At 36.1% G+C, this 22,434-nt stretch overlaps 1 protein-coding gene across 1 annotated transcript; it reads left to right on the forward strand.

Annotated features, from left to right (window-relative positions):
• Positions 1-5,795: 5,795 nt before the first annotated feature.
• RIF10 (polyribonucleotide nucleotidyltransferase) lies at positions 5,796-22,347 on the forward strand. The gene is made up of 25 exons (XM_086570246.1): positions 5,796-6,131; positions 6,237-6,305; positions 7,097-7,203; positions 7,321-7,363; positions 8,154-8,237; positions 9,297-9,361; positions 9,513-9,669; positions 9,838-9,894; positions 10,081-10,194; positions 10,550-10,822; positions 11,693-11,767; positions 12,774-12,887; positions 13,491-13,583; positions 14,588-14,766; positions 14,899-15,082; positions 16,085-16,132; positions 16,253-16,325; positions 17,662-17,735; positions 17,897-18,004; positions 18,085-18,179; positions 19,358-19,421; positions 20,023-20,076; positions 20,171-20,212; positions 21,340-21,826; positions 21,915-22,347. Exons 1-24 carry the CDS (start codon positions 5,874-5,876, stop codon positions 21,703-21,705), a joined length of 2,796 nt encoding a protein of 931 aa, XP_086426372.1. The 5' UTR covers positions 5,796-5,873; the 3' UTR covers positions 21,706-21,826; positions 21,915-22,347.
• Positions 22,348-22,434: the final 87 nt, after the last annotated feature.

A 22,434-nucleotide genomic window follows, 5' to 3' on the forward strand; every position in this document is an offset into this window, starting at 1 on the left:
CTAATAATTGCAATTAGGACACTTTTGTTCCTCCCATCTCCATTCTAAAAGGAGTTATTATGTGGTCTTTCAGGCGAGTATTTGGCCGCCAAATAAGAATTCAACAATTAAGTTGGATTAGGAGTGTGGAGTAAATCATTCCACCGTATGTTTGCATACTCATTTTATCTAGTTGGCTGCAGTCATCTCCACAATAAAACCAATATTCGATATCGTATGAACCTAAAACGTCTCTTTTTTGACAATTGGGTCATCCACGTACATCCAAACAAATAAACACGCACCTTTGCTTTCCTTGTCATGCTATCATTTAGCTTGAGATGAGCACTTTGAACTTTGACCTTGGTCCTACTTCTATTGATTATTAGGCTTTAGTCCTACTTCTATCGATTGACCTTGAGTCAAATAATATAATTTTAATTTTTTATGAAAATGGCCAAACTACCCTTCAGTGTGCTTCACATGTGATTTTATATTGGACCTTTGGAACACCAAGTTAAACAATAGACACGTGTCAAAAATCTAAAGCATTGATCCAATGGTCAAAATTAGAAACATTGATCCAAGATATTTCACAAACTTAAATTCAAACTCTTTAATGGCAGAAAAATAGGACTAAAACCTAATTAACTCAAATACAGGAGGGGTTAAATCCTAAAAAACTAATTCTCTCTAATTGAAAGATTTGAAGCTTCCATATACTGCCATTGAAGAATTCGAAGCCTTAACCATCTATCTTCCAGTCACACTCAACTTTACATCATCTATCTTCCATATCTCCTTCAAAGCCGTGGGTTGAACAGCATCATGAGAAATAAGCTTTTGTATACAAGAAAGTCCAATCACACTCAACTTTATAGTATTTACCTCACATGCCATCAGCCCACATCTATTAGAAAAGTTAAGGCCCACTTAACCAAAATCTGAACTGGGTCTAACCGACCCATTGATCATCTTCTCTACCCATATTTTCCACAACCCAATCTAGATATACCAACACCAAATTGACACCTCCAACAACACTTAAACAACAACCAATCACATTGAAACATCAAATCATAACCAAATCGCCATAAATTTTTTGTTTTAGAGACCATTCTCTTTGTCGTTGGTTAAGTACCCATATTCCAATATCTTGAAGATCTTGTTGCACAAAAGAAATAGTAGACGGTTGGCAGAACAAGGCGTGTTGTACTATGTATCTTGTCACTGAAGGTGTTTGGAGATTGATCTATTGCTTGGTCATTGGATTACAGAATGTAAGGGGTTACAATATTCTGTTTTTATATGGAGGGTAGTTTGGACATTTTCATAAAAAATAAAAATTATATTATTATAAAATGGGTTGACCACGGTCAACTGAGTTGACTCAAAGTCAATCGATAAAAGTAGGATTAAAGCCTAATAATCAATAATTTTATGACCTATTCCTAAATACCCCTAAATAAGTAGGACCAATCCCTAAATAACCCTTAAAACTTTATTGTAATTATAATTTTCAAGTTTTCGGGCTTTAGAGAAGAGTTAGTTAAAACTTATCATTATAGCTATAAATCACCTATGCTATTGTTCCAAGTATTTGGGGTTTTATATGCACCAAAAAGATACGTTCAAAGTATCGGTTTCTCTTAGTTGGATGAAAACAATCCTACCGCAGCAGCAACGAACTGTTTCGAATATGTTCAGGCTCTTCGATGAAATATGTTCAAGCTTCAAATATGTCGTGCTTGGTCTAATTGTGTTTACATAAAACGAGGACTTGATTGAGTCAAGTAGGTTGCGGACTCGTGGGCCAATCTCGTAAGTCGTATATATCACCTTTCTATCGTGCAAGCGAGAATTTAAGTGAAGCGTGTCTCATCTCTCAACCTTAGTCACCAGAACGCGAAACGGAAGTGGGAGCAAGAGAGCGTCAAATTTGAGAAGCTCCATAGTCTAAAGCAGTCTAGAGAGCCCTTCAGAACACTTGTCGTATGTATGTGTACGTGTGTGTGTGTGTGTGTGTGTGTGTGTGTGTGTGTACACACACACACACACACATATATATATATATATATATATATATATGATGGATACGCCCACTCCAAATCTCTACCACTCACCTCGCAATATCATCTCCAGATCTAATGGTCCAATTTAAAACAAAATAAATAACCAACCCTTCGTTTTCCATTTCCCCCCAAAAGTAAAAAGAAATTGAATCAAAATAAACAGGACAAACAATCAATATTATTGGATTCATCTGAAACCCTTAACTAAAATATGATAATAAACTCTTTCCACTAAACCAGCCAACCAATTCTTACTAATTCTTTTTGCCAACAAACCTTTAAACTCTAGCTGTCCAGTTTTATTCTGCTCAGTTTCCCGCTAACCAGAAAGAGAGATGGAATCGACGCCAATATTGAATGATTCGGGTGAGCAAACATTGATTTTTGCATACTTATATTGAACTGACAGAGTTGTTTGCACCCTACTTATATTGCCAAGTTATATTTCGAAAATATTTGATGTTGATTCCGAACTTGTTTTGATGTTGGGTGGGTTTTCAACTTATATATTCAACTTGTTTTGAACTGGTAGATGAAAATCCTCAAAGATGATTTTTTTTTTTTTTTTCCTTTTCTAGCTTTTAACTGATTATCTATTGTGTTTTCTGTAGAATCAATTGATGACGTCTTTCTTCATACTAAAATATCTAAGGAAAATGAAAATGAGGCCGCTTCGTTTTCTCGTCCAACTCGAGATGACATAGACATAGTTGATAGCGAAAAGATTCCGTATTTTGGGATGTATTTTATAAGTTTGGAAGGTGCGAAACAGTTTTATATAAACTACGGAAAAACATTGGGATTTAGTGTCATTACTCGAAGTACCCAAAAAAAGAATTCAACATTCAGACGAAGTGAGTACTTGTCAAATGACTTACGAGCGTTTTGGAGACTTACATAGAATGAGTAAAAAAATGAATAGATGAGGGGTCCAAGAAAGAAGTAGGGTCCGAGAAATAAGTAATAAACAAGAGGAGAAACACGAATACGGTGATATGCGGGTATTTAGTAACAATGAGAGTGAAAAAACAAGACAGTGGATTATGGAAAGTGGTGAAGTATGTTGGTGTGCACAATCACAACCTTGTTAGTCCGGCGAAAAGGATGTGCATGCCTGTTGCAGCTAAAATGTTGATTGACTTGTTATGTGATGAAGACATGCCTGTGAATAAAGTTGCTGATATACTTGATGGACCACAAAATGGTTTTTTTGACAGAGTTTGTTGAAACCACTTAGGTCCGTCGAAGGAGTATAAGAAACCTGTCAAAGGTGATGCTACCGCAGTGCTAATTTTTTTTTAAGAAGAAGAGTATAGAAAATCCTAATTTTTTCTAAGCAATACAGATGAATAGCGAAGCACGAGTAATAAATTTTTTCTAGGTAGATAGTCGTTCACGTATATAGTTTCAGTATTTTAGTGAGGTTATTTTCTTTGACACCATATATCACAAGAACGTATATGAAATGTCATTTGCGCCATTTACTGGAGTTAACCACCACATGCAGTCAATCTAGTTTGGTTGTGCACTCCTATTAAATGAGATAGAAGAATCTTTTCAGTGGGTTTTTCAGACTTGGCTTGCAGCCATGGGCGGGCATGCCCCATCTTCAATCATCACAGATCAAGACAGAACTATGACATCGGCTATTGCGAAGGTATTCCCAAATACACGACATAGATTTTGCCTATAACACATTTTGAAGAAATTACCTGAAAAACTTCCACATGTTTATTTCAAGAGCTTATCTTTCAAAAAAGCTATCAAAATATGTATTCAAAAAACTTATATTCCTAGTGCTTTCAAAACGAAGTGGAAGGAATTTATGTCTACATATAAGTTAATGGATAATGAATGGCTCATAGGATTATATGAGATTTGAGAAAAATAGGCACCGGTTTATCACTTTGATACTTTCTATGTTGACACTAATACTACCGGACGTTCTAAAAGCATGAATTCATTTTACAATAATTTTTTCCATTCAACTACAACTCTTAGAGAGTTTGTGCTAAAGAATGATAGGTGTTTGAGTAGAATTGTTCAAAGAGAGGATTATACTACATAACACTTGGATCGTATCGTCGATAGTAATGCCTTTATCTTGAATAGTGCATAAAAAATGTATACGAGGAATGCGTATGATAGATTCAAGAAAGAATGTGAGAAAGCTCGAGCTAAGTATGTCTTAGATGATGATGAAAAGGGTAGTGATGGCTATACGACCTACACTTACAAGTCTCGAGTGGAAGGTGATCAGCATGAGTGGAAGGTGAAGTTCAACTCAGCCACAAAAGAAAGTAACTGTGAATGCAAACTTTTCGAGTTCCTAGGGATACCCTGTGGCCACCTTGTAAAGGTTTTTCAGTGTCGTGATATAGAGATACCCGATCACTTTATTCTAAAGAGATGAATGAAAGGGTCTAACAAATATAGAGTTGAGCATGAATGTGGACTAGTAAGTGGACATAATAGTTCTGAGGTACTGAGAACTACCCAACTTCAGATGGTTGCCAATTTATTAGTTTATAAAGCAGCTGAAGCAGATGAGACTTACCAATTGATGTTGAAAATATTACAAGCACTATCACTAGAGCTCAAGGAAATAAAAAAGACTATCGACGGGACCCAAATTTCAGTTGTTGATTCATGCACTGTCAATGAAAACTCACAACCTGCAATTGATGCCTCACAAGTTTTATTTATGAATCCCAACATCTTACAAACTAAATGAAGGAAAAAGGAAGTGAAGGTTTACAAAAGTAGTACTAGAATAAAATGAGGTTTGGAGAAAGACATTGCAAAAGCTAGCAAAGGGAAGGCAAGCTAGGAGATGTACTGGTTGTAACTAGGTTGGTGTTAATCACGACAAACGAAATTGTCCACAAAATTCAAATAGGAATAAGGGAATAAGTAAGTAAAGTGATTTCCGTAGTTTACATTCATTCCTAGTATACTAAAATTTTTTGTTTGGAGTTCACTATAAAATTGACATTTGTCATCACTTTCTTACTTGACAGTTATTGATGAGAAGATTGAGGATGTGGACGATCATAGAGATGATGATGATGACGATGAAAAAGATATAGATGGCGATGAAGACAACGAAGATATTGATGGTGAAGAGGTTGAATTTAAAATTTGAAGTTAAAGTCATTTGTGTTTGAATTTGAAGTTATGTATATGAATTTGGAATTTGAAGTTATAAAAGAGTGAAACTTCCTTTGAGCTTCCACTGTTTAGTAACAGATTCTTTTACAAAAGGATAGGAAAGCCTCTTCCCAACAAAGTAACCCACCACATAGTCGCTCTAAAGAACAACTCCATCAATAATTTCTTGTGGAACAATAGCAATACCATATGAGAATGATGGAAATACCTCATAAGAATTAGTTTTGTATACTTAGTTAAAATTGATATTCATAATCAAAGTATAATAAAAATAAATAAAAAATCACAAAAAATAAGTAAACTAGTAAAATATAATTAGACCGGCCCCGGGTCGGGTTAAGGGCTTGAGTTTTCATGCTTGACCCTACTCGACCCGCCCCTCAATACAAAATAGGAGAATGCGGGCTTTTATGGTTTGAGGGGCGGGCTAGCCTGGCCCGGCCCTTTTATCACCCCTGTCCCCTACCGCCCACATCCCATCCAACTTCTTCTACCCACCCAATCCACGGCCCACGGGCCTTGAGCACAACTAGCATAAGACCCGTTTTCAACATCTTCAGTTTTTAGTTAAAGACTAATAAAAAGAGGGAAACTGGATAAAGCCACGAAGAGCTTGTTCACTCACTTTCTCTTAACACACTCAGCTTAAAAATGCTAACAACGCCAAGTTTCAATGCCACATACTCACCACCAACACCACTTCTCAATTCACTCCGGACTAAAAACAACTTCTTTTCATTCCACACTTTTCAAAAATCCAAAATTTCATACATTCCGTCCAAAAAGTTTCGAGTTATAAGAGCTTTGAAACAACCGAAAGTTGATTTGGAAACAGTTAATAATGAGTCTGTAGATGGTGTTCTGTCTCAGCAACCTTACTCTATTAAGATTCCTGCTGGTGATAGACATGTAAGTTTTTTTTGTCAAATATTTGGTGGCCAATGTTTGTTCATAAAGAATGGAAATTTGGTTATATTTAAGACCCCCTTTATGTTCTGTTTGTATTATTTGCAGATATTGGTTGAAACAGGTCTTATAGGAAGACAAGCTAGTGGTTCTGTTACGGTAACGGATGGAGAAACTGTAAGTGTTTGGCAGTAATGCATAGTATATTTTCTGTTTAAGAACATTATATCTTAGACATTTTGATTGCTAGGTGCAATAGTTTAATTTGCTTTGGCTTGGAGCTACTTATATGCAATACAAACAGAAGAGTAGTTAATGTAGAAGTGATTAGAGTCATTATATCGCGAATTGATAAAAGAAGGGTTAACTAGAAAATCAATTATGTGCATATAGAGGACAGCTTGATATATGTCAAATAGATTATTGAAGTACATGGGAGTTTTATTGAAATTAGTGTAGGAACTCTGCAATCAATGTTACGTTAATGTTATACAAGTAATAACTGTGTAGTCCCAAGATGATATCTGTCGAAGGAAAGAATGATTCTAATCTGCTTTATGCTTGAGAGTTGGTGTGCTTGCAAGTGTATGCTAATATTGATCACTGACTTACTGTGAATAGTTTTCGTACGAGAGTTTCCTGGTGAACTCTCAAATTGTTGATAACTTGATACAAACAGCCCACTCAGCCCACCCCCAGCCAACTGAAAACAAATAATCATACATATTAATGTTTTCTGTAGGGTATGCTTATATATACCTATTGAGCTCATAAATAGTGATTTCTTTGTTTGGTAGGGCCACAACTACTTTAGCATTGTGTTTTCAGCTTGTCATGATGCCATCTATTGTTTGTTTATTATTGTAGTTTTTGGTCAGATTCTTGATATTTTCTCCAAGGAGTTTAATTGATTAGTCAATGGACATATATTTACACGATACGAACCAAATGTATTTTGTTTCTTGTAGATTGTCTACACGTCCGTTTGTTTGGCTGATGTTCCAAGTGAGCCTTCTGATTTTTTTCCTCTCACAGTAAATTACCAAGAGCGGTTTTCAGCTGCTGGTCGCACAAGGTACCATTTGCCTGCAATTCCTTTGCTTTACCTCCCCCGTTCTCCCAGGCCCAAACTTTCCTTTTTGTGTGGATTCGACTTTAATGTATATATTGATCTGATCTGGCATCCTTTCAGTGGTGGATTTTTCAAACGAGAAGGAAGGGCTAAAGACAATGAGGTAAAATGGGGATATAGTAAAAGGTTGTCTTAAACTTCATGAATCACATCAATTGTTTTGCACCTTCACATCTGTGTACACTCCTCTAAATGTCATTCAGAGCTAATTAACTTTTAAGGTCTATCAGTTAGTAGAATTGCTATTATTGTATATAAATTCGTTGGTGGATTAAGGAAGAAATGCCATAATGGCGGAATCTTGAATGTAGACCAAAAAGTGTTTTGTAGAATCGGTTTCTGACGCTGAGTGATTAATAGAGGGTTGTTGGGACCCACAAGAAAACAGTACAAAATAGTAGCCAAGTAAATCATGGTGTCGCTGGGATTTGGGATTGCTAGGAAGTCAGGGAAGTTTGCAGTGCATATCGGTCTAGTTACTTGATGCTTCTGTAGGAGGGAATCCAGGGTCTTGAATGCAAATAGTGGTTTTGCAGAAAGGAGCCAGGGAAGTTGGAAATGCATATAGGTCTAGTTACTTGATGCTTTTGTAGGAGGGAATCCAGGATCTGGAATATTTTCGACATACTGTGTGTGTGTCCGGGGTTGAGAAAACGTTCTTTCCTGCTGTTCTTTAGAAATTAGTGTAATTTGATATATCCTTGGTGAGTACACCACATACTCTTCGATGTTGGGCTGTCCTGGTTGCATAATTGGCTGCGGCATGATTTCTTACTTCAACTTTGGCTTCATTACCAATGGTGATTGCTAAACAGTTAGTAACTCAGTATATCTGGTTTGCTAGTTATTTCTGTGATGCTTCTGAGATAAACTTCTTCATTTGTTTCATGTAGGTTCTAACATGTAGATTGATTGATAGGCCTTTGCGGCCAACTATGATGAAGGGCTTCTATCATGAGACACAAGTACTCTCTTGGGTATGACCTTCATGTTTTATCTTTTCGCGTCAGTTGTTTTGCTATGCTGTTATTGCTAAGTTACATTGACATGGATATGTGTGTCCACATCCGACACGGATACGAAGTGTCCAACATGGCAAAATACCAAAAATTAAGTACATCATGTACAATATGTGCGTGTGTCGTGGTCCGTGTCGGACACATATCCTATACGGATTATTTTTAAAATATGGCGTGTCCATGTAACATAGTGTTATTGACTTATTCGTCTAAGTGCTTTATAAATAACAAAACATCCAGTCAACTTTTATTATAATATTGGTTTCAGGTTGATGTAACATTGAAGGTATTGTCTTTAGGTAGGGAATCAATTGCTTAGTAACTCTAATTGCCATCTCTTTCATTGTAATTTCGCTTACAGTGGTTCTCAATGAGGAGTGTTGTGATTGACTAATTTTGAAATCAATAATGAAGTAATTGGTAACTTTGAATGATGGTATGCAATCCACGGAATTGAGGAATGTATATGTGGGATGCTCAGTTCAACATTGCTTGTATATACTTCGATTGAATAGTCAAAATCATGGGCAAACTAATACATGAGGACAATTTTGTGTTCGACTTTATCATATGGGTCTATAGTCTTTAGGCCAATCCGTCCTATAATAACAGGAGAAGAAAAAACCTGTGTCGGTGTAGATAAAATTAAGTAATTATGTGATTGGAAGTACGCATGCTAGATGTTAATATTTCGGTTTCTCACTTTTCTATAGTGAATTTTGTCTGTACGAAAGGATATGGGCAAAAGTGTCCAAGAAGTATCCTTGAACTTTCAAGTATTGGTATCAGTTTTGTATGACGGATAAGTTTGACATATTTAAGTATCCAGATATCATGTTCATTATTTTTTAAGGTTCAAATAGTGTCCCAATTTTTATGAAACTGATCATATTATTTTCTTCCTAGTTGCATGTCTTGTTTTTCTTAGAAACTTTGGGCCTTCCTTTTTAATATCCTTTGGTTGGTTGCTATCTTGCTTTCAATTCCCACTTATCTTATATCACATTCCACCTATAGGTTTTGAGCTATGATGGTTTGCATTCCCCTGATTCATTGGCAATCACAGCAGCTGGAATAGCGATGTAAGACGTTTCAAGCTTTTCCTTTTTTCTTTTCTGTTTTTTTGTAAAGCCTCTCTTGATTTTTATAGGTATTTGTTTCTACATATAAGAGAAAGGTGATAATTATTTATTTCTCAACATGGCATCCATTCTTATCCTTAACAATATACAGGGCGCTTTCAGAAGTACCAAGTACTAAAACAATTGCGGGAGTTCGAATTGGTCTGGTTGGTGATAAGTTTATTGTGAACCCAACTACCAAAGAGATGGAAAGTTCAGAGTTGGATCTATTGCTTGCAGGGACTGATAGTGCTATATTGATGATAGAGGTGTATTCTTGATCTTTCTTTTATTTTACTGAAGTCGTGGGCCTCTGATACAAATTGCAAATTACTTTCAAATGTTTTTGTGTGTGCATTTGCATGAGTGCTATCTTGTATTTTTATAATTGTTTAGGCCAAGATATCTCACGACTCGTGTAACTTTGTTCCTTGCAGGGTTATTGCGATTTTCTTCCCGAGGAAAAGTTGCTTCAAGCTGTGGAAGTTGGACATGTAAGTTTTTCTTGGTTGAAAGAAGATTATGTTATTAATGTGTCAGTTATTTTTATGGTAATATTTATGTTGTTACAAGTGTTCTTAAGGAAAATCTGAATACATGTCATGCAGTGTGCAACAATGTTTTCTCCAAAAAATGAACGAATATCCTAATGTTGTGCATTTGTATTGTTCCATGGACAGAATGCAGTGCAAGCAATTTGCAAAGAGGTGGACGGTTTGGTTAAGAAGTGTGGAAAACCGAAAATGCTTGAAGCGATCAAGTTACCTCCTCCTGAGCTATATAGGCATGTTGAAGTATGATTCTTCTTTTGTTGTTGTTTGGATAGGTTAAAAGTAGCATAGTTATATAACCAAAATAAGAACTACATCAATCTTAAGTCATTAGAGAGAGAGAGAGTAAATGACTTAATCTCCACTGTAAGCTCCATACACCCAAGATGCTCACCTAGTTGTAAATTACAAGCCTGCTTGAACTGCTGCTAATCAATCATGCAGCTAAAAAGTAAACTCTAGTTTCATCCAAGTCGTCAAAGTTGGTCCATACCCCATCACGAGTTTTTTTTAGTCTTGTGATAGATTAGTTTGTTCGGAATTTTATATTTTTTATAGGCATTATTGCAAATAGTCACAGTCACATTATCCTTTGCAGGAAATCGCCGGAGCTGATTTGGTGAAGGCATTGCAGATAAGGAATAAAATACCAAGACGAAAGGCTTTATCTATGTTGGAAGACAAAGTTATCATTATTCTTACAGAACAGGGTTATGTCAGTAAGGATGAAACTTCAGTAGCTGCTGAGTTGTTGCCAGAGGTATTTGAGGATGAGGTATTTGAGGATGAGGATGAGGTGGTGGTTGTGGATGGTGAAGTAGATGAAGGTGATGTTCACATAACGCCAGCTTCAAGGAAAGCAATACCTTTGGTAAGGTTGAATGTTCTTGGGGTCATTGTCCATGCACTTTATGTTTGGTTATTTATATGGAGTTTGATCTTTTCTCTCGAAATTTATCATATAGTTTGATTTTCGGTCAATGTTTTTGGTTGAGTATGAGTCTCAATTGGAGATTTAATGTTAAAATGTTCCATACTGCACCTACTATATTTGCCCGGTAAAATTGGAATTTCGTTAAATAAACAGAGCAGGTCAAGAAGACCTACAGATACATGTTGAAAAAATTTTAAAAAGTACACCCAAATAATTGTGATAGGCTTTTGTAAACTGTGGTGAGGTGGGATGGGCTTTTGTGTTTGGATGTAGAATAATTGTGATTCTCGGGTTAGCTTCCGGTGGCTATGTTTTTATTTCTATTTTGTTTCTTTGTAATAGTAGGCTTTCTCGGCCTACTTTCTTTTCACTTTTAATGAGATTTCAACTTTACCGAGCACAAAAAAAAAACCCCAGAACAGAAACAATATGCTGAGTTCTGTTTGCTGTTTCTTTGACTTGTTCCACACTCCAGCTATCAACATGAACATTTATGGGGGGCTTTATTGTCTTGGTCCCTGTTAATAATGCTAGTTCGAGGACGGAAAGATTGGTCATTAGGTTTTGATTAGGTCAGCGGGGGTGGATGCAGTGTTGCACATTGACTTGTGGTTAGAGGAGCCAAAAACCTAATAAACGTTTTCTTCCCTCAAAGGCTAATATGGCACTATTCAGAGGGACCGATAACTAAAAATCCCAAAATTTAATCTACCTTTATTTAACAATGTGATTTTGCTGAATATTTGTTATGCAATTGGAGTATTGTACTCAATGTTGACCTTTTACACTCACTGTCGTTCCTTGTAGCTGTTCTCTGAAGTAGATGTAAAACTGGTTTTCAAGGAAGTGACATCCAAATTTCTGCGCAAACGAATTGTTGAGGTATATATTTTCTTTCTGGGATGATGATTCTTTTATAATTCATGAAGTTTGTGAAAACTATGTGGTTTGAACTTTGAACTTAGAATTTGGGAGGCAATATCCTCTTGATGTTGCATTTTGTTTTGTATTATTGGTACAATTTTTTTTTTTTGCTCGGTATTATTGGTACAGTTTTATTAGAGCATAAGTGATGCAATCGCAATTGCAATAAAACGAATTCCACAAATTCTCAACTAAAACTCAATTAAATTAAATCTCCAAAAACCTACTATGGCAGTATGGCCAAAGGCCTATGTGATTATTTGTAGCCTTAGAAGGCTTACAGTTTAGAAACCAATGGAAAAGGAAACTAAATCCAATACCTTATTTCGTGGTTAGAAATAACCAAAAAAGAAAGTAACCAAATTTATAAATATAAACCATAAATCACATCAATAAGTTAGGCATGAATTATGTGGAGCGTGACAGTTTCTGGAAGAGTTGGTCGTGTGTAGATTGGGGAAATCAGCTAGGATAACAAATGTCCCTCCTAAGACGACATATGAGTGTGGGGTTTAGAGAGGTATTTTGATTAGGATGGCAATATCTGAGAGGGGATTTAGATTTGTAATGTACTAATGCTCTCTTTTGGGAAGGTATCTGGATAAGGGATAGACCTTTTCAACTGGTATTTCCCAGTTCTATGAATCATTCCATTTGTGTGTTTGTGAATCTTGATTCTTGAGATGGTAAAATCTTGCTTTAATAGTCAATACTTTCTACCTCAAGCTTTTAAGATCCATGTCTGATCTTCAATAATATTTAAATGTGAGACAATTATATGTAGTGGTATTATCCCAATGGCTGTTTTAAGTATAATCTTTCTTTTCAGTCTTAGTCATTTTCTTTGTAGACACTCTTTTAATTTGCTAGTGACCACAGTGATATAAGCTGGATAGATGATCTATATAACCATAGTTGAGTTACTAACCATAGACAATTTAACGTCATGCCTGTGCTTTTGCAGGGAGGAAAAAGAAGTGATGGGCGAACTCCATCTGGGTTACGCTTAATCAACTCGCAATGTGGATTACTTCCTAGAGCACATGGGAGTGCACTTTTCACACGTGGTGAAACACAGGTATATTTGGTTGTGTTTGTGATGTGTTACTGCGTTTATAATCCTACGAAAAAGGACGTCAATGAAGACAGAGTCATCTTGTGTTTTGATGTATCTTCCTGTTCCACTACATTTCTCTCTTATATGTCTCATCAAGTGAAACCAGAATTCTTTTTTTGTCCCCAAGAATTGAAGAATCCTCTAGAGTCGTGGAATACTTTTTGAAATGGTTTAGATTCGTCTCTTGATCTTTAGAACTGAAGTATAATTTTATGATTGTAATACGCTGTTCTTTCTACTTAATAAAGTAGGAAGGAGTTAAATCTTCGTACATGCTTCTTCAGGTTATGAAGATATTCTTTTTGGGTGGGACCATGTAATTCCTGGCTTCTTGCATGAACATCTTTGTACTTCATCAACTTGCCTTTTCTGATTTACTGGCTACATGGAGATTAATAATGCCGTAGTTTACCGATTAAAACACTGTATTTTCTATACCTCGTAGTGCGCGATGGGTGAAGTTTAAGGGATAAAGCTCTTATATGTATTTGTAGAATGGTTTGTCCGAATTGATTCATATATGCAAATGTTTGTAGTGATATTTTTCCTTGTCCAATTTCGCAGTCGCTTGCAGTGGTTACACTTGGAGATAAGCAAATGGCACAAAGGGTAGACAACCTTGTGGATGTAGAGGAATTCAAGAGATTCTATCTGCAGGTTTGTCTCATAACTTAGATGTGCTATGTGGGTGTGCTTACCGGTCTTACCTATTCATCATAAAGAAAGTTGTCAGTTAATCTTTACTGAGAGTCCAAAAATCTCAGGTGGTATGGTTTAGTAAGTTGGTAGTGTAATGACCCACCTCTTTGGACGTATTCTGACATTCTTTGAAGACTCTGGACTTTTGTTCTATCACCAAGGATCATCACTTTTACAGGTTTTAGATATCTATTTTTCAACTTGATGGGGTCTCTTGCTTCATTAGATTTGGGCCTGAAAGTTTTGAGAGACATTCTTTGGTCTTTATAAAACCTGTTGGATTTTCCATGTCTTGTTATCTTTTTGTTATGTTATCCTTTAGTTTAGTTTTTTTCTTTTCGGTCTCTCTTTAGTTGCTGTTCATATTGTTATATAGCTGTAATTCTCGTATGTCTTGCTCTTTAGACAGTAGTCTAGCTTGTCCTGCGTTTCATAACAAATGCTCATGGGCACATGTGTTTTTTTGAGAGTGATCTCCTTTGTGGTGATCACCTTCTCTGGATATAGGCCAAGGAATGTATTCTTGTCTTTGACTTTTTGTTGTACTGAAGAAGTTAAAGGTTTTGTCGAAATAATTTTGCTCTGGTAATTCTGCAGTTCTTTTCAAAAATCTTGAAGAGGTTGAGAAAATCAAAGACTCTTAATTTTTGTGTTTCAATGCCCATCTAGTGTTAACTGGGTTCTTGTTAAAGGGTGTGTTCCATTGCTCAGTGAAAGATTTGTACTGCAGAAACGAAAAGGAGATAGAGAGAACAATCTTTGGTCCATGCTCATGCCAATTGGAAACTTAGAATACCAACCCTGACTTATACTGAATTATTGTACTTTTTATTTGATTAGTAAATAGTAACTGATAAGTTGTATCTTTAGTGTGCTCTAATTTAGTGATTATATATGCTGTCCGACTTAAAGTAAAGTCTACATGAAAGCTGAATCTTAAATGTTGTTTGGTGTTTCTCCAGTATTCATTTCCACCTTCATGCGTTGGAGAAGTGGGGCGCATGGGTGCTCCTAGTAGAAGAGAAGTTGGCCATGGGATGCTTGCAGAGAGGGCACTGGAACCTATCTTGCCTTCTGAAACTGATTTTCCTTACACTATTCGTGTTGAAAGTACTATCACGGAAAGTAATGGTTCTTCAAGGTTAGCTGGTCTCCTTAATATGATGTAAATTCTCAGCGCGCTTTGAATTTCCGCTGCCAAGCTTTGTAGACTCAACATCTGTTTTGTCGTTCATTCCTCTACTTTTGATGGCTAGTTTTTCTGATTCAACAGTATGGCGTCAGTTTGTGGCGGTTGCTTAGCTCTACACGATGCTGGAGTTCCTGTAAAGGGCTTAATTGCTGGGATCGCAATGGGATTGGTGTTGGATACAGAAGAATTTGGAGGAGATGGGATGCCTCTCATTCTGTCTGACATTACTGGATCTGAGGACGCCTCTGGTGATATGGATTTTAAGGTTCAACTAACAATTGTTGACTTTTGTGTCCTAATCGTCGCTGTTGTTTTGTGTTTTACTTTTTCTTTTCTTCAATAAGTTTTTGCATTTTGATGTCATTTAGACAAGTTCTGGTGCTTTAGCATGATTTTTTTTATATTATTAGTTTATTACCATGCCTCTTCTTTAGTTTAAAGCATCAATGCAAAGTTCACACATGCAGAATATTTACTTCGTCAAAATATTTACTCACATTTTCACACAGGCAGAAGTGTCTTCCTAAGTTTTAGTTATATTCACAACTTTTATCATTTATAGGTGCTTAGATAACCCACCCGGTGCCTTAAAGGCGCCTGTGCTTAGATTCGTTGCGCTCTTTCATACTTTCAAGACCTACTTATCTCCAATGAAATTTTTCACAAAGGCAAAATTTCATATTCGACACAAAACTAAACTTTAGCTATTTAAAAGTGTTTCAGAGCATGTATCAGAAACAAAAAGAGGTAGTGTTTCAATACATTCACAGTCCTATCAATATATATGACTCTTGCTTATCAAGAAAACGAAAGGAAGTAGTGTTTCAGAGCATGGCCACACTAAGTTGTCGAAGTCTTTCTAAAAGAGGATTTCGTATGCCATGTCCTCAATATAATTTTAAACTTGTTTAACCCATCCCTTGTTATTTTATACATTTCCTTTCACTGTTCTTAGGGTTTACAGTGAATGATCATAATTTTCTAATTTTTGAGGTCATATTTAGATTATGTTAGACTGATAGAAATGCTTAGAGAGAAGTTTTTTTTATCAATACAATCTGCATAATCTGCACAAAACGTAGCCCTTGACACATATCTGACAAGGATGCTGTCATTGTTAGGTGTCACTGCATCATGACCCACTCTCTCTCTCTGTAGAGAGATATTTTTACATACGACCTATTGTTTTATCTTGAAACAAAATTTGAAGCATCTGGAAACTCAGACCCTTCAGTACGAAATTGAAGTTGTGACTTTGATGTTGCAGGTTGCTGGAAATGAAAATGGTGTGACTGCTTTCCAGATGGACATAAAGGTTATCTATCGTCTGCTTAAAGAAAACTTTTGAACGCATGTTCTACCTTAAGATCCGTATGCAATTTAACTGTGATTGGAGCAAGTTGATGATAATTTTATTATTTGGCACTTATAAAAGGTAGGAGGAATTACTCTACCCATAATGAAACAAGCGCTTCTACAAGCAAGAGAAGGACGGAAGCTTATACTTGGTAAGCTTGAATAGATGCAATAGTTTTTCATTACCACTGCATGACATGTCAATGTCCAAAAAAGCCCACTTTTATCTAATAATTCAGGACTACTATGCATTTCTCTAATACATGATTCCGAACACGATCGAGCTAGATCAGAAGCATGGGATGTTGAATTAATTTATACTCTCCACAGTTACACCTCAAACAGAAAAGCTCAAAGGGTTTTGTTATCCTTTCACTATATTGAACAACGTAAAAATACATGGTTTAGTGGTGGGGTGTTCAATCCTATATCAACTTCATTTATATAATTCCATTCGAGTTTTCAGCTTGTCTGAGACACTCACATTATAGACTTTGTAGGCAATTATACTCCCTGATGACCTTTACATTTGGACTTTGCTCGTTATAATTTTCTGTATAAAAACCTTACCTTTCTCAAGCTAAGTATTATGTAATTCTTCACGACTTTCCCAGATATTTCAAGTTATTTTGAGATGTATCAAGGTATAGGAGGTAGATATTTTGCCTATCCTCTGAGATATATTGAAAACTTTCTTGATTTTAGTTTGTAAGTAGGAAGGGTTAGAGCAGGAGCAAAACTATCAATGTGGGATAGAAAGCGGTGCAAAACTGCCCATCTAGGACAAAAGAGTCCAGCTCATATCCTAATATTAGTTCACTCGTATTGGAGGAGTGTTTACAAGCAACAAGATATATCAGTGATTTCTTAACCACCCCCTTATGCTAAGCTGCTAACTGTAATGGAAGATCCAGAAGTCCATACATAGAAAGTTATACAATATTAAGTCTCTATCATACATCCTATGTTGCATTGATGCGGAAATTAATTAATAATTGTAATTTTATCTTATATAAATAAACATTATAAACTAATTTAAATGTACCATAATTTATAAATTCAAAACTATTTAAAGCAGCCACAAAATTAAGTTACATATTTCTTAATCAAACTTTAAAACCATGTTATAAGTCTTAACATATCAATATTCGAAAAAATTGAGTTTTTTAACATTATTTTAATTTATTTTTTCTATTTTGAGTCAAATATCTGCGTCCTGACTACGTTGACCACATACTGACTGCATCTTGACCCGTGTCCGGTTTTGTTGACCGCGTCAGACGTGCGTCCGCACTACAAAGTGGTGCGTCCGTGTTTCATAGCATACATCATACATTTATAAAAAATACAGACACAACACACATTTCACCCGCTATTAGTTTCACTTGTATTTTGGCTTGAAGTAGCTTTAGATATATGTGAGAGTGATTTGGTGTAATTCCAAAGTCACATTGTTGACCTAATATCTTCTCGGCCTCTCAAATTCAGATGAAATGTTGAACTGCTCACCTCCCCCTTCAAAGAGGCTTTCCAAGTATGCACCACTGATTCTTGTTATGAAGGTTTGTATATATGCTGGATATACAATTTATTTTCTTTTTTTTCCGTAATGAGTTCATGCTTGATACTTAGTGATTCTGCGTAATTTCTCCTGGTATTATTTTGATTGTTTTAAGTAATATGGTAATCTTTTTTTTTTGGGAACATTGTGTTGATATTGTAGGTTATGCCAGATAGAGTTAATGTCATAATTGGTTCTGGTGGGAAGAAAGTAAAAAGTATCATCGAAGAGACGGGAGTGTATTCTATAGAAACACAAGATGATGGAGTTGTAAGTAAAGACTAGCTTTTACGTTATTTATTTTATAGAATATCACCTTATAGGGTTTATGCGTGCCACACCCTTTGCAGGTTAAAATTACTGGAAAAGACATGGCAAGTTTGGAAAAGTCCAAGGCGATTATTACAAATCTGACAATGGTTCCTACTGTTGGTGATATATATAGGTATTCCTTTTGCAAGAACTGTTTATTGATTTATGGGAAACGTTTTGCATTTTTTTGTTCTCACATCCCCGATTCAATTTGGGGGGTTGTTTTTCTTCTTGGGTTCTCCTTTTTTCTGCCTTTTCTCCTTTGTTTCTGTATTTTATGTTTTGTCTTTTGTTCTTATGGATTGGTCCAATTTAGGTATCTACCTCAACTGCGTAGGAATTCATGTAACAGGCATGCTAGTACTCAACGTTATTATATTTTTCTATGAAAAAAGAAAAGAAAAACTACAAAGAGGTCGCCATTTAGCTTTTGTTTTTTGAGTTTATTTACAAATTTGATTGTCAATGCGAAATATGTTTATCAGTTTCATGCCAATATCCTTAATAAAATTCTTTTCAACTTTTTAAAAATATAAAGGGGAATGCATATAAAGGTGATGGAGGGACTAGAAAGTAGCAACAGACAAAGATGGTCCCACTGAAAACCCAATTGCACCCCTTTGAGTAGACCCTGGAAGACCGGTTTTTTGAAAATGTTCAATTCTACAAACCATCTGATTGCCCTCTATTAAATGTAGGCTAACAGCGTAGTGTGACTTCAAAGAACCAAACCATCCATAATGGGTTAACTGGTCATGTCGGACTGTTTCGAGTTGCACATGTTCTATGAGCAGAAAAGGCCAGGTTCTTCCCATTATGAAATTGAAAGGTTTTTAAATATATTTAATATGCTCCTATTAGTTGCACAGGTCTGAAAACATTAGAGTTAATTACATATATTGTATTTGTGTATCTTTTGGCTGTATTGTTATATGTGGAAACCTCATGGAACTATCACAGATGTCTGACAAGGCGCCCTGTGTAATTGACATTGATAGCATTGTCTTGCTTACACCAAGAATAATAATTTTTTCCAATTCTTTTACTTATCCCGGGTGTTTTTGACAAACACAATCTTCAAAGTAATATTCTAATTACGAGGCACATCCTGTTCATGATTATGCTGAAGTTGCAGATCCTTGATTTTGAAAGTTTTTTTGTCAGTTTAGTTATTTAATTGATTAATCTCTTCTGAAATGGAGACTCATTGGTCGTGGTTAACAAAGGATCTAATTGGGAGTTGATAAGCTTCTAGTTTTCTACTACGAATCTGATATTAATACTTGGATATTTCTGTTGCCTTTTGGTCAGGGACTGTGAAATCAAATCAATAGTCCCTTATGGAGTTTTTGTTGAAGTTTCTCCAGGGCGTGAGGTACAAATTTCATATATGCATTAGCCATTGATATGTCATATTTTGTTTATATATATATAATTCTCTATTTATGGTGAAAGCTATAACTTGTTACCAAATTGAATACGAATTTCCCAAATCCTCATACAAGGCTTATCACAATGCAACAGTCTCCTGGTTACATACAATGTATAGAATCTCAACCCCCTAAGAGCCAACTCCTCTAGACCATTCAAACAAAGTTTCACTTCTAACAAGATGGCATCTGATCCTTTCCTTTTATGCTCGAATACCCTTCGATTAAGCTCGTTCGAACACGAGCCTCTTATGAAGGTGTGACCCCCTACCCATATCGCCTTGTATGGTAGCCACCCACACACACACACACCAAATTGCTTCTCTGATGTTGTCTGGTGGAGGCCATGGATTGAAGGAAGCGTGGACATACAACTCAACAATAACAAATGCTTAACTATGATAGCTGTTGTAGTGATAGAAGTAATTGGTTGTTAAGACAGCAACAGTGAGGATGAGCGTATAATAAAAATTCAGAGTTGACCTTTTTGTTGCTGTATTGATGTCAAATTTATCACAATCTTTCCTCAATCTGTATATTCTGCAGGGTCTCTGCCATATTAGCGAGCTGAGTACAGATTGGCTGGCAAAGGCAGAAGATGTGAGTTTCCTACTTTTAATTAATTAATTTTTTCCAGATCCAAGATCTTTCGAAAACATGTTAGATTTACAGTTCCTTTATACGTTGTCCACAGGCCGTCAAAGTTGGGGACCGTATTGACGTCAAACTTATTGAGGTTATTATTGTACTCCTTTCATTTGGATCTTACAGTGGATGTTTATAATTCTAACTCTAAATTCTAATCTGTTAGGATATTAAATGTGCAATAAGTGAAGAGTTAGCAATGGAAAAAATGTGCCTAGGAATGTATCAACTAGTGTATTGTTTATAGTAATTTTGTTTTAGTGATTTAATGTAGTCACTACAAGTAGCTATCCTCCCTAAATTCTGTGCTTGATGGCAACTTTAATAGGAACATCCAAGGCCATTTCTTTGTTGTCCAGCCTAGGACATTTGATTTACTGAGCATAATCTCATTCCTCTTGGTTGTTAGAGAAGATAATCTATAAAGGGTGGGCCATAAACGGTATGCATCTAAAATTAGGGATGCATGTTAGGGATTACAACACTGAATCATCCCCAATTTAGTTACTACTTTTATTAGTATTTTAAGGGACTTTTGGAAGTTACGTTTAATAAGTATTTTTAGGTTTGTAGATTATTTCTTACTCCGGGGTTATTGCAATTACGCATTAATGTTTCTATTTTATTTAGAATTGTTTTTGGACTAGGTTTCTATTTTGAAAGTTGTATTTGCTTATAAAATTGAGTTGCAGGCCTTTGGCCAAGTTAGAGTTGGTGATTAATAAAGTTTGAGTTGGTGAAAGGTTCTTTCTGTCTGTACTCTTTGTGTGAGGCCTTGTTCTTCGCAAGGAATATGGTGTTGAACCCAAAAACTGACATAGGCTTTGGAATTAGGTTCCAAAGTCATATCTTGGATATAAAATAAGTGTGTTTTACCGGAAGACATCTTTTGGGTGGAGCTGATTGAGTGCTGACTCCTTACCCGACTGCTTCGTGCCATTCATAGATTATAGATGAGGAAACCATCCTCTGCAATGTCTTACTGCTGTGTTTCTCAATCGTATTGACCCATGTTACTGCTGGATGGATCATACCGTCATTGCAGGATCTGTGTTTTCTCTTTGACAGTGCATGTTCCTATGCACTGGCAAATGGAATTATTGCACCAGATTTTCATCAAAGCCTTTTTGAGTCTTGTTAATGGATTTCGCTTATGTAGATTCACATTTTCAAAAAATTAGTCTGCCTAATTCCTGTTTATGGTTGAATTTAATCCAGATAAACGAGAAGGGTCAACTGCGACTAAGTCGCAAAGCACTGCTTCCTGATCCAAGTCCAGAGAAAACCAATGGGGAGTCGCAAACAACTTCTCCCACCAAGGATACTGGGTCTCCACGATATACACCAGGAAATGGTGATCCAACAGAAGTAGACAAAGAGCTAGGGAAGTATAGGGGTACACTTCGCAGAGTCAGTAGCGCCCCTTCAAGAATGAGCTCATCTCAGGACAGCGTACTTTCACAGGAGAAGCTTGTCAAGAAAGTAGTTCGCTCTGTTGGAGATGTGGGCTATGTCAACAAAGACAGACAAAAGAAGAGCAGCAGTAGAGCAGTTAGCACTGGTGTTGGCAAAGATGAGAAGTGATTTTGTAAATGGAGATATTAAATTTGGTTAAGGGCGGCACTTCATCCGGGGGACCAAAAAGTTACTTGTGTCAAGGGATGAAATTCTACCAATGAATTTCATTTTGCTACCCGGGATGGAGGTACGTGAAATATTCTTCTTTATAAATTTTTATTGCATTTGTTATTGAAATATGACTCAATCAGTAATTTCTCTGTTGTGTTGAGCAGGTATATGCAGATAGATACAAGTGTTCACAAAAGCATCTATTTTATTTATCATCTGTTAGCATTGGCTGATGTTTGGTGACTCTCAACTGTCTCTGTCCATGCTCCTTGTTACTGCTACACATCATGTGTGAAACCACAGTTGCACCATTCTCAATTTGCAAAACCCTCTTACGATAGCCTTGTTAATACTAGCGAGATGAGAAGAAACTTGGAAGGCGTGAATTAGAAGCAAAATAAAGTAATAATCTGTTGTGTATTAATTTATCATTGAGACCTTACCCGTTTTTCCTCTTGGGGTATGTAACTGGAATGTTTGTACGATATAAACTCATCATCAATTCTACGAGAAGGATGCTGTAATTTTATTCTGGAATTACATTTGCTACTGACCATATAGTGAGCATTGCTATAATTTGATGCTGTAATTTTATTCCGGATGCAGGGTCTTCGTTCATTAAGTAATAGAATTACTGAGCATATAGGCATATAGTGAGCATTGCGGAACTTTAAGTTCAAAATT

This window comes from Coptis chinensis, chromosome 7, assembly GCF_015680905.1.
Source record: "Coptis chinensis isolate HL-2020 chromosome 7, ASM1568090v1, whole genome shotgun sequence".
Taxonomy (NCBI): domain Eukaryota; kingdom Viridiplantae; phylum Streptophyta; class Magnoliopsida; order Ranunculales; family Ranunculaceae; genus Coptis; species Coptis chinensis.

Coding starts and splice junctions, on each gene's coding strand:
- RIF10 (XM_086570246.1), top strand. CDS start 5,874: ATGCTAACAACGCCAAGTTTCAATGCCACATACTCACCACCAACACCA. Junction 9,670..9,837: donor GTGCTATATTGATGATAGAG/GTGTATTCTTGA, acceptor TGTTCCTTGCAG/GGTTATTGCGATTTTCTTCC. Junction 18,005..18,084: donor AAACACAAGATGATGGAGTT/GTAAGTAAAGAC, acceptor CACCCTTTGCAG/GTTAAAATTACTGGAAAAGA.